Source organism: Catharus ustulatus, chromosome Z (assembly GCF_009819885.2).
Source record: "Catharus ustulatus isolate bCatUst1 chromosome Z, bCatUst1.pri.v2, whole genome shotgun sequence".
Taxonomy (NCBI): domain Eukaryota; kingdom Metazoa; phylum Chordata; class Aves; order Passeriformes; family Turdidae; genus Catharus; species Catharus ustulatus.
Window position 1 is genome coordinate 23,624,623 of NC_046262.2, and position 13,284 is coordinate 23,637,906.

Sequence of the window (13,284 nt, forward strand, 5' to 3'; positions counted from 1 at the left end):
TGTGTGTTCTTGCTTTTGTTGCATGAGATCCTAACTCTTTATACTTTTAAAATGTTTTATCAATTAAATACACAAACAAATCTGTGAGTTGAGAATATGAAGTTTAATCAGCTGTAATATGTTGAGTAGTGGTTGGAACGTAATAGTTATGGATAAGAGTAACTGTAGCTGCAGAAGTCTTGTTCATTTGTTGGATCCCTGTGTATTCGTTGTTGCCCCAATGGACATTGGTGACAAGAGGTGTCCCTCAGGGGTCTGTACTGGGACAAGTACTGTTTGACATCTTCATTAATGACATAGATGGTGAAATTGAGTGCACCAAATCTGCAGGCAACACAAAACTGACTGGTTTAGTTGACATGCGTGAGGGATGGGATGTCATCCAGAGGGATCTGGACAAACTTGTGATGTAGACTTACGGCATTACCATGGGCTTCAACAAGGCCAAGTACAAGGTCCGGCCCTTGGGTTAGGACAGCCCCCAGTATCAGCATAGGCTGGTGAATGAAGGGATCAAGAGCAGCTCTGACAAGAAGGACCTTGTCATGCTGGTGGATGAAGTAGTGGTTGTCAGCTGACAGTGTTCTCTAATAGCCCAGAAAGTGTGGTCAAGAGGTTGAGAAAGATAATTATGCTCCTCTACTCCACTCTATTACCAGAGTCCCAACCTGAAGAACTGCATATAGTTCTGCAGTCCCCAGGACAGGAAAAACAGACACGTTAGAGGGGTCCAGAGCAGGCCACAAAAAGGATCTGAGGGCTGGAGCACCTCTCCTGTGAGGGCATGTTGAGAGAATTGGGTTCATTCAGCCTGGAGAAGAGAAGGCTCTGGGGAGACATTATAGCACCTTCCAGTAGGTAAAGGGGTCTACAAGAAAGCTGGAGAGGGACTTTCCAGTAGGACCTGTGATGACTGGATGAGCAGGTGGTGGTTTTAAACTAAAAGACTGTTGATTTAGATTCTATATAAGGACAGGATGCCCAGAGAGAGGGTGAATACTCCGTCCTTGGAAGCATTAAGTGATGGGGCTTTGAGCAGCCTGATCTGTGAACATCTTGAAGATGTTCCTGCTTGCTGCAGGACTAGATGACTTTAAAGATGACTATTCTATGATTCCTTAGTGAGATTTTGTGTTTTCTGGTTAACTTGGTGTTTGGCTGGCTGAATCTTGACCTTGAGCAGGGCACAGGTTCTTAGAGATAGGTGTGGTCTGGGTCTGTATTCAGCAGCACTGAACTTGATGTAGCTTAATGTAACATGATCCTGAAATTCCAGGGTTTGCAGTTTAGACATAAAGTACTGCCAGACATTCTACTGGAATTACATCTAAGCAGAATGTTATGCAGCTATAGTGTATATGAAAGTATTTTACTCCTTCTTATGTACCCGGTTTCCTACAGAGAACTTCCTTCTTAAGCTGTTTGTACAAGAACTGAAGCTAAATCAGGGTTTTGATGTTTATGATCTTTATTGTGAATTTTATTGTTTGTAGCATGCCTTGTTCATGATCAAACATGAAAACTTCCTTCCAAAAACAACAAAAAAATGGTGGGTTGATTGATCTTGCTTTTACTGTGTGGCTTTTGTATGTTCTTTTTTGTTCTCTATAAACACTTTATGGCCTTCTGTATTTAACTTGCTATGGAAAAAAACCTTGTTTTATTTTTAAGGTGTGATGTTTATTTTTCTCCTTGGTTCTGTTGCAAATCACAGTTGTTCCAGGGGAAAGGGAACTTTTCCCTTAACCTGTGTAACTTAAACTTGTATAACTTCTTGGATTTTGTAGGGTTGTTGGGTGCCTTTTTTTTTCTCCTCCAGCTCCCAAAAGGCAATTCTGCAGGGCTTTTCAGATTAGCAGTGTCTTTGTTTTTAGTAATTTTGAAAGCATTGAAAATTATTTGTTATCTTATATGTTAAAGTCCAGTTCACTCCAGCAAAGTCATAACCTACCAGCACTCAAGAGTTTTCATTGTATGGATTGTATCCTGTAAGGTCTAAATATTAACAAAAACTCACATCTCTATCTTTGGTTTCACAGAAACTAGATTTGAAATACAGATCTCTAATGAAGTAACAAAACCCAAACCACACTCTAATAAATTATATTTTTACATTGGTAAGATTTGCCTCTTCTGGTTTTTTTTCAGATGATTGCAAAGGGAAAAAATGCTTCTGAACTGTTTCCTGCTGTTGTGAAGAATGTTGCCAGCAAAAATATTGAGGTATTCCTCTAACCTGTTAAACATACTTACAGAAAATCTGTTTATGAAGATTTTATCTAATTGTGTTAGACTTCAACTTAAAGGTAATGACTGGGTAAAAAAAAAAAAAAGTGTGTTCTTGCATATCTGTTGAGTGTCATTAGACACACAAAGTAGCTTGCTTTTGGATATAATTTTTTTGTTGTTGTTTCTCATGAGAAAGCAAGGTCAAAAAAAACCAATTTTGGAGTAATGAAAATTCAGATTTCCAGAATGCTAAAAAATTGAGGTTGTGTTAAATGATGATGTGTTTAAATCCGCAGGGTTATTGTTGTATAACCACAGGGTGTATGTAGAAAGTGTAACTCTGATGCTCACTGCATTACTGTGCATACACTGACAGCTTCCCTGCAGAAGTGTCAGAGTTATAATCGACTTGACAAATAAGATTTCGATAAAAATAGCATCTGTAAGTCTATAGTTTGAGACCTCATGTTGCCTAACAAGCATCAGTTTGATGAAAGTGGAGTGCAATGACTTCAGTTACTTCCTACTGCTCAGGATTGTAATTTTTGAAAAATGTGGGCAACAGTTGTTTGAAGTATTGGATTTTAAGGAGACACGTCATTTGAATGCCTGCTTCAGTTCTTCTGTCCTCTTTGGAAAATGTGTACTTCAGCCTTTATTATTAATGGGAACAAAAAAATATTTTTTCCCCTGGCTTATGACACTAAAGATTATATTTCTTATAATAATGGCTTCAGCAAACTCCTTTCTCATTTTAACATGCTGTGATATAATGGATAAAACATCAGTTTTCTTCCATATTTACATGGATGGATAGTAATAGTCAAGTTTGAGTTTAATTTTAGCTTTACAGAAATTATTCTTTTTTAGTTATTGCTTTGAAAACTTTGGAGTTTTTTGTTCTTTGAGACAGAGTGGATTTATTTGGCTGAGGCCAAATACTGAGCACTGGTAAGTCAAGAAGGTGTAAGTCTGCAAAGATGCTAATTCGCAGTCTTTCAGGAACTTACTATATTAAAATAATTTTAGGAGTTGTAATTGTACTTTTAGTAATAGGCAATAAAAAGATATGGGATGAGAAATCAGACTAGCTAAATAATCTGTTCCACTGTAATTTGTGTTTGTAAGTTATGAGTCTTAAGTCCAATTTTAAACAGGGAGACCTTATGCAAAGAGGAGTGCCTTAAACAACGTTATTCATCTGGACTGCTTTTCACTGTTGGGGCTGCAACCTGTAGTCTGATAGAGGCAAGACTATCTGAATTGCAGGCTTTAAGCCCAACCAGAAGTGAAGCTGAGACTGTATCCCTGCTGGGTGTGCACATACACATAAATATTTAGTAATTTCACGATTATAAGCCGCACCATTTTGACTAAAATTGTGGTCCGAACCCGAAGTGCGGCTTACAATCAGATGCAGCTTATATATGGACAAAAAATGAAAGGTTGCTGTTTTAGTTTGGAGGACAGGTGTCTGCTGAGAAAGGCAGGAGCTTCTCTTTGAAATGGAGAATGTAAACCCCCTCCTTCCAAATTATTATAATTTTGAAATCAAGGGGCTCTCAGGCAAAGATATGGGAATTAGGAATAACAGTTATTTTCTAGGGAAATCAAAATAGAAATACAGTACTACAAAGAAACAAACCCCAAACACTGACAGAGTCAGAGTACAACCTGACACCCTGTCCGGCAGGGTGTTGGTAGCAGTCCCATTAAAAGGTGCTTGCAGTCCTCCTGCAGTGACAGATGTGGTTCAGTTGGAGCAGTGCTCCTGTAGAAGGTGCAATTTCCCTCCGGAGGTCCAGCGGTGATGTGGAGAAATCCAGTTTTCCTCTGGAGTCCACTGGAGAAAGGGGCTACCTTAGTGTCCCAAAACCTCTGTTTTTATCTTGGCAAGAAATGTTGGGCTCTTCCCCCTGGCTGGAGCAACTTCCAATGGGATGAAGTAATTTTATCAGTCACACAGTGGGACTCAATGGCCATTAGCAGAAAATGACTGGCTGGAGGAAGGATGGGTTGTGAAAAGACAAAGAACAATGCCCTACCTGGTTTCAATGGATGGCCCATTAGCAGAATATCTGTCGTTGAGATAAGGATCACTGCCCCCACCCTCAACAGATGGTGATAGAATAGATACCTTTTATCACACTCTGTATTGTAACGTGTGGCTTATAATCAGGTGCAGCTTATATATGGACAAAGAACGAAACGTTGCCGACACCCGGAAGTGCGGCTTATACTCAGTGCAGCTTATGATCGTGAAATTACTGTACATGCGGAGGCAGCCGCGTAAATTGTCACAGGGTATTCAGGTGAACACAAGCAGCACCAGCAGCTTGGCAGTTCAAGATGGTCTGCTAGTGGGAATGTGTGTATATATAGTGTTCATCCACACAGAGTCTGCCTAATGTCTGACCATGGATTTCATCACCCTTTTGATAGGGGGGATATATGAAACCCTAAGACTGTAGCCCTTCTTTACACATATGAATGCCTCCAATCTAGGATTCCCCTGCTCTCTCATGGACTCACCCTTGGACGCACAGGTGTGTGTGTACCTGTGTGCACATACAACTGGACCTAGCCAGAACTTCCTTGCTACTCTACTATCTAACCCCCTGTGGTTATGCCCTTAAAGAGATGCACAAAAAAACATGGTTCTTGCCCCTAGAGACCCACAGGGCAAGGGCTTTCCTTGCAACGGGATGGGATTTCACTGGTCTATGCCATGGGCAGCACCTCCTGGGGTCTTGCCCTTAGGTGCTCTCACCCACACCTACTTCCTTCCCAGTCTACTTCAGCTACTTGTCAGCCATCTAGTTAGACCTCAGGAACATTTATCATGGTCAATTTTTTAGGATGCTTTTGAAATTGTGAGCAATTACTAGATTTAGTCAGATTCTTAGTACATTGATCCTGTTTCCTGAAAGTGTTTTGCCAAATTTTGCCCTGTTCCTAAGAATTCTTACCCAAAACTGAATGTACGAGTTGCTGCAGTGCGGTAGCATAACATTCAGTTATCTGAGTAACCCTGAGAGTAGCTCAGTTGGTTTGAGCATGGTGCTAATAACATCAAAGTTGTGAGTTCCATCCCTGTGTGGACCATTCATTGAAGAGTTGGGCGCAATGATCCTTGTGGTCCAATTCAGAACATTCTGCAATTCTGTGACTTTGTATCCATGTGAATTTCCTGCCCAGAAATAGCTGCTGTATTTTTTTTAATCACAGCTTAGTGCTCTGATGAAGGAAAATGGAGATGAAGAAGTAGTATAACATGTTAATTTATTTGAAGAGAAGCAAAGGGCATCTTATTGTTTACAGAATTGCCTTATGATTTTTTTGTTGTACACGTCATGGATGGTAAGGATACAAAAAGTGACCTAATAAACAATTGGTTGTATAGAACAAAAATAAGTCTTCATCAATAATTCATGGATTTTGATGTGCTTATATTGATAAATTAATTAAACAAATCTGCCTCTGTTCCTCAAGCCTAATGTGCCCCTGTTATGATTAGCTTTATAGAACAGAGCATTTTAACATTGAGTGAAGGTAAATGGTAAAAGAATAGTGTAGTCACGAAGCTCTGAGTGCTTCCATTTCTAGTCACAGAGTGGTTTCAAGGAAAGGAGGCTTTCTTTGCACACCTGCAGTCATTCAGTGCACAGGCCTCTTGTGGTCAATGTTGATTGCTGCTTCTCTATAGCTGAACAAAAAACAATTTAGTATGGTGTAACCTTCTGTGATTTAATACTATGGGGTTTTTTTCAGAATTGGCACAAAGATAGTACTTCTGATAGTGACAGTAATTATTAGCACAGCTGTAGTTGAGGGTCTTCCAGAATTTTCCATTGTAAACTCTAACAGTCACTTTACTACTTTTTCAAATGTAAAAAAATGTTTTTACTGCTTGCTGGGTATGAGGGGTAAAGTGAACTAAGCTGAATAACCTCCTCCCCAAAATCATACTGAGGTTTTCTTGATCTTTGGACATTTCATCCTTTGTAGTATACTTACACTGTATCTTTTGAATGCTTGTAATCATGCAAAGGTGAATCTAATATCCTTTGTTTTCATTCAAGGTAAGTGCTCTTCTAATCATATTTGAGATGTGTAAGTTACCACACTTCAGCTGTAAGTTATATTCACTTTCAAATGTGTTAAATTAATTTGAGTTTCACGGTAAAATAAAATGGACTTGTTGAAATTCTTGGCTATTTCACTTTAACCTATTTTCTATAAGAAAGAAAAAAATGTGCTCAAGTGATCAGTTTCCCCACGTCAACATCTTAGATTATTAAAGTCTTAATTTACTAGTTAATAATATAAAGCAGAACTTTGTGTTAGTAGCTTTCATCTGACTGTTTCATTAATTAGGTAGCATTGCAGCACCTAAGGCATTTCATAAGACATTGGAGAAGCACGTGAGTGCTCCAGCTTTTTCTTCAAAGGAGAAAATGTTGTTAAAAATGTGAAACCTAGAAGCTAGTATTATAGTATTCTAAAACTTTCTCATAGTGATATTCCCTGTGCTTTCTCTTTTCAGATAAAAAAACTTGTGTATGTTTACCTTATGCGCTACGCAGAGGAGCAGCAAGATCTAGCATTGTTGTCCATCAGTACTTTCCAGCGTGCTTTAAAGGTGAATGACTACTAAATAACATTTTATAGGGAATTCTGAGCTGATAGCACAAAAATAAAAATGCCTGTGTAAGGGTAGTATGATAAACTAAAGCATGTAAATGTCTACATCTGATAAAGTAGTTTTAAGCTACATGATTTACCAGATTTTTGTCTGCTACCTCAAACCTTGTCAAGCAACTAAGTTAGCCTGAAAGAAGTAAAATTACTGCACTACAGAAAAATAGCAGAATGATGTTTTCAAATCCGCATGCCAGACATTTAATTTCTGCAATCACTTTTCTCATTCCAATGTAACTTGTGTCTATGGAAAGAAGACCCCATTATTAGCATGAACCACCAATGTTCCTTTTAGTTTATGTAAAAGAAAGAGCTTTGTGTACATCAGAGAATTGAAACATAAGGAAGACAGTAGTACCTAAATTAAAATACTCAGTGTCTTGCCCATGGTACTTTCTCTTTAAAAGCACTAGAAAAATAGCTTTTTGTACTCTTGTTTCAAATGAGATAATAGTGAGAAATGGGATTAGACAGCAAAGTTTCGGATTGCCTTTGAAGTGTTGCTGTGGAGAGAAGAAATATTTATTAAGTCTCTGTTCTGAAATTTGGCTAGTTTTTGTTATAAGAGGAGATTGGGTTTTCCGTGTACCCTTCTTGTACTCTAGGCTATTTCTGTTAAGCCACTTAACCCACACCTTGCATCTTGTTGGAAAATGTTCCAGTCAGAGCACCAGTTGTGCATCTGTAGGAGGATCCCACATCAACTAGAGAGTTTTCTACCCCCTTTCCTTGAACTTTCATCCCAATGTCATATATACTGCCTTCACTATCTCTGACTACAATGAAAAGCTAGAATTCAAATGATTTTGTTTCTGGTGTTCTTCATGATATTTAACATTTAGCTCAAAGCATTTAGCTTGATATTTTGACATGTTCTTTAAAGTTGGTTTTGTTACTGGCTTCAGTTTGTATCTTGTAGTAAAGCATACAATAGATATTTTGTCAAGAACTTGAATGGGAATGTCACAACTGAGAACAACATTTTTATTTGACATTTCATAGATAATAAAATTGGGTTACTTTGTCTCTCAAAATATCTGAATTACCCATGGATTGCAGCAAATGTATCAGATTATTAAATAAAATATTAGTCTTTTTTATCCATAATTAATATATCTTGTTTGGAAAATTGCATTCTGTTAATGTCTTCCTTTGTAAAATTACGATATTTTCATAATGTGTAACGTTCTCTTCATTTGTTTTACTTTTTTGTTTTGGAAATTTCTTTTTGTGGAGTGGGGCACATTTACTTACTAGCATGGCCTTCACTTGCAAGTCTGACTTAGATAGGTTTACATGTTTCAATGTGTCGTCACTAATTAGTCTAAACGTAGCAGTGAATTTAATTATTTTTATCTGCACTATCTGATTTTATTTCTCTCTTCACTCCTATTCTTTAGGATCCTAATCAGTTAATCCGTGCAAGTGCTTTAAGAGTTTTATCCAGCATACGTGTCCCAATTATTGTTCCTATTATGATGCTTGCTATTAAGGAAGCCTCTTCTGATTTATCTCCTTATGTGAGAAAGAATGCAGCCCATGCAATCCAAAAATTGTATAGGTAAGTGATTCTGGCAATTACTGAGAAACAATGTTACTATAGTTGTGGGCTGTGTTTATAAATGCTACTGTGACTTTGGCATGTCTCAGATCCATTTCTTTAAAAGTTTGGGGTGGGTGTAGCCATTCTGTCACTCAATGGGTTTGGTTGTAATTCAAGCGATTCTCTTGATTGCTAGACTTAACAGAGTAACTAGAAAGAGATACAAAAAGAAACTACACTGTCTTTTGTATTTTAATATACTAGGTATTTTCATCTATGTAACAGTTTGACAGGAATTCTCACAATCTACGAATTCACTGTTTCAAGCCTCTGTCTTTCATCCTGAGGCACTTGCCTGAACGTGGTTTGTGGCACATGTGACAGAAGAATGCTAACTTCTAGAAATTTAGTCTATGCAAGTCTAAATCTTTCAGATCTTTCTCCTACTTCAGAAATTCTTGCTGTTCTAAGAGTTCCAATAAAGATGTGGGTAGTGGTTTGCATAGGTGGAGCCAACAGAACCTGTACCTCTGCTGAACGTGTCCAGGCATTTATTCTGCTACTTCACTTCTGTTTCATATATGCCAAAAAATGAAGGTTGAGAGACATTAGAAGTTCTGAGTCAGGTAACCTGAGACTGCTGCAATTTCCATGCCCCTTCAAACCACCTCGTCACAATGCTGAGCATATGTTCCTAATGGGCATGTACACACAGATACACATACAATACACATACACACAGCCATCTGTGCAGATCACCAGAGTCGGATATGAGCAGTCATGCACACAATACCAGCACCAGCAGCCTTACTCTGTTGCATTCTGACTGGTCAGTATACAGACGCATTAGCATGGCTGGATGTGTACAATATGGATCCCTTATGATAATCCTAGATGCTCAGTGTTTCCAGAAACAGGCTTTTAATCTCCAGTCTCCCAGTCATTGACACACACAAATGCACGATGCTTGCAAGCCCTCTCCACTTCCTACTACAGATTCCCTCAGTCAGACACACACATGCCCAACTTTTTCCCTGAACACTCATGAATTCCACAGTATCTGGATTTAGACACTAAGACTGTGCTTTGAGGGGCCCAGATATCTTCTTATCTCCAGTTGTCCTGAGTTAGGTGGAGAGGAACTGGGGAGGGAAATGGAGATTGAGACACTCAAATGTGTATCTCAATAAACTTCCAGACCTTTCAGTTTCTCCAGTAGTTTGCCTGAACACCGTGGGCTCTCTGGTAGATCTCCAGTTACTGCACTCAGACACACACCCAGTTGTCCAGCCTAGATCTATGGTCCCACTTGAGTATTTGGCTTCCCAAGCCACCAAGTGTGGTTTGATGTTCTCAGGCAGTCACACAGTGTCATACATACTTGCTCTGGTTGCTGGTGCTGCAGTGGTGCAGGCTTGTGTATCACATGGTTTAGCTCCTCTATGACACATACACACACAATAGAGACTGCCTCTGTACTTACCATGTTCACCGCATGGATAGATAAGTGTAATGAGCAGCAAAGCATTTGCATGCAACTGTCTCCTTCTATGCACCTCTGCCTCTGTTTTCCTGTTCTTGTTCCTCCCAAGATCATTTACATCACTCCATTTCCCTGTCTTTCATTTCTCCCATAAACATCCCACGGTAAGTCTTGTCTTGCTGACATTCATAGTAAGTCTTAGCCCTGTAACTAGTAATATCTCTAAATCTTGAAGGTACGCTGGAGATCCTACCGTATGGTGTGTTCATTTCAAGACCATGAGGCTGATGGCTTTTCCATAAGAACTCTCTGACAAACCTGGGCAGAGATTCCTTCCTTCTGGTGATCTTTATGGGGTTTTTTGGTGAGCTGAGTGCTGTCATGTGATGCCCTTTTATCATGTAGCCTAATGACAGAGAATGGATTTAAAGTCTCTTCCTGCTATTTGAGTAGTTTATTTTTTAATACAACTGGTTCCAGTACACAAAAACTTTTTGGCCTGAATTATTCTCTATACATTGAGTGTCATTTTTTGCTGGCTATTTTTTTTTTTTTCTTGATAGGGTTAGAACGCTTCGGAGGAGTTCAGCAGGAGAAAATAGTCTGTTAGTGGCAGCAAGGCACAGTAGTGTCTGGACAGCAGGCTATTTAATGGAATTTTAACTGAAATTGATGCCTCCATTTCTTCTCTTCATGACAGCAAAGTTTATTTTACTAGCAGATTAAAGAATTTATTGTAATTGGTGCAAAACTGGAAAATGCTTAAATCTAATGATTAAAAATAACCTTTCATCTGTCATCTAATCTCCAGATATGATTGCATCTCCAGATATAATGTGCATGTTTTCTTATCTCTGGCTGATATATTATTCTGTGCTTATATGGAAGTCATCACTACAAATACAATAAAAAGACACTTTTTGTAGTAAAAGGTAGGGCACATGGTAAAAAACACAGTAGCAGAATCTGTAGAAACTGGCCTTACCTCCTTCTCCTCCTACTTTCCATGAATTCATAGTGGTAGTAAAATGAACATAGAGCTTATGTAACAAAGGAAAACTAGTGAAACTGATGTTCTGTAAAGGTTTCCTTAATGGTTCAGACAGTCTCAGAGAGTGCATCCTTCAAAAGCTCACTTCATGTAAGCATCCTAGGTATCAAAATGCAGGATGTCAAACTGCTGTAGCTGGAAATTCTTCCTTACCTGGACTGGAGTGAGCTTCATTACTATTTCTGAGTTGATCTGTAGCTAAAAATTGTGTCCTTAGTAGTAGGATTTGGGACCTGTTTATAAGAAGCATGTGAACTTTTATTTTCACGTTTTCAAAACTTACTTGTACAAATGCTGTATCTCATAGTGCTAGTTAACCATGGAACCAAGGGAGAGAGTCTAATTTTCTTCGTCACTGGAAGAAGCAGAAGTATTGGAAACTGGTTAAGAGGCTATCAAATTAACCTGCCCACAGGCAGACCCAGTTGGCTTGCCAGCAAGTTGGAGTAGGTAGTAGTTAACAGACCATCTTTGTAGATGTTTAGAAAAGTTCATGACTGGTAGCTAGACAATTCAGCAATTCTAATCATACATTGGTGGCAAGGCTGACTATTGGCCTACAGGTAATTTCAGAATACTTATTTTTAAGTTGTTCAGAATCAGAATCCTGAGGGGGGTGGATCTTTGAAGTAAAAAGAGTTAATATGCTCTCCTGCATTTTGCTACTCCATCTTCTGCAGCCATTTGAGTAAGTAGTAGCAGTTTATTCTGATAAGCTCCATTTGCTTTTTGGTTTTCCCAGCTTCTTTGCCTGTTTGATAGTTCAGTATTTCATTTAGTGCTCTAGTCAGGGTTCTGGATGCAAGTTCAATACTCCAATCTTCCCTGTATTTAGTCATGGTGTTTGGATGGATGTCTCTCCTAGACAAGCTTGTTTATTAGCAGTTCCATCAATCATAACAGCAGGAAGCTTACATATCAAACAGAAAAGACTTCAGACATAGTCTGAACAGCAACATTTGTGTCCAATGCAATCAACATTGCCAGATCTGTTGAAGTAAATTTCATCACTGAAGATGTCTGACCTTTTGTTTATTTCACTTAGGAGTGCATTTTAAAGGTGTTAGTGGCTTTGGTCTATCAGTTGAAAACTGTACTGTGTTTACAGTGAGGTTTGGAGAGGCACTACTTCCCATCACTAGTAGTAGGTTCTATACTAGTACTAAATGCCATAATGGGAGTAAATCACAGACCTTTTTAGCCTCTTCTTTCATTTTCCCTCTGAAAATGGTCCCTTCCGTGTCTTAAATATCAGAACAATGCAGGGGGAAAAGTGTAAATTCAGTTATTTGACCCCTTACTGAAGACTTTCTTCGTCACAAAAAAATACTTTTCCTCAAGTTTTTTAGCTTTAAGTTTTCCTTTCTTTCTAAATTTTCTGCCAATTTTTGACATTTGAAATAAGACCTTTTTGAAAGATTTTTGGCTTTTCCTCTGAAGGTTTGGCAGAAGATCCAGTAAACTCCTTTTACAAAAACTCCTTTTACAAAAATATAACTTGGAATGGAAGGTGATCGTAAAAGTACTTATGGAATGATACACTGTTTGTTGCTTATGATGATGGTGGATTCTAACAAAGTTTTGCTATGCTTGTTCTAATATTGCTAGGTCTTAGAGCCTTAGTGAAGTAGTACTCAGTCAGATAATGACTTTATGAACCTGTAAACGGAAGGATATACTGTTCATTACGGAATCCATCACTCAGCATTAAAATTGAAGTATGCAATAATGACCAAATACTCTCTTACTTACCTGTAATTGTATCCATGTTGAAATGAGTTTTCAAAGGCATAGAACTGCACCTTTCTATGGGTCTTTGTACTCACTTTGTCTTTATATTTTCTTTTGACTTGGCCTTAAATTCTTCTGTGCTGTATAGATCCATGAAGAGGAAACAACTGGAGGGAAAAGTTTGTCCATATTGCCTAAGAAGCAAGTTTGACAGTAGTGGATATCTCTGGCAATTTTTTTCTCTGCTCTTGTAATGAAAAGATGCTACAAAGGTTGTTGCTTGCAACTTTTGTTTTTCCTTTGCTTTTACTATCTATCTAGGATTTCAAGCAGTCTATTTTTCATTAGCTTGCACACCAGCTTTTTGTAGGTACACTTGAATACAATGTCCACATTTTTGAGTTCAAATACTTCTGACTAAAATTAGTGGTTAACTTAAAGGTGATTGAAGTGTCTTACTCAAAGCTTTATGTTGATAATTAGATAATAAAAGTACTAATCTTCTTTGTCTTGATGTTCATTCACTGCTGTATTATGTTCATGCTG

At 38.3% G+C, this 13,284-nt stretch overlaps 1 protein-coding gene across 5 annotated transcripts in view; it reads left to right on the top strand.

The window, feature by feature from the left end:
- The window catches only part of AP3B1 (adaptor related protein complex 3 subunit beta 1), a 158,384-nt gene that overhangs the window by 18,836 nt on the left and 126,264 nt on the right, over window positions 1–13,284 (top strand). For all 5 annotated transcript variants that reach the window (XM_033085715.1, XM_033085717.1, XM_033085713.1 and 2 more), the window contains exons 3-5: window positions 2,149–2,223; window positions 6,776–6,871; window positions 8,331–8,491. In XM_033085715.1, coding sequence (XP_032941606.1) covers window positions 2,149–2,223; window positions 6,776–6,871; window positions 8,331–8,491 — 332 coding nt within the window. The remainder of the gene's footprint in view (window positions 1–2,148; window positions 2,224–6,775; window positions 6,872–8,330; window positions 8,492–13,284) is intronic.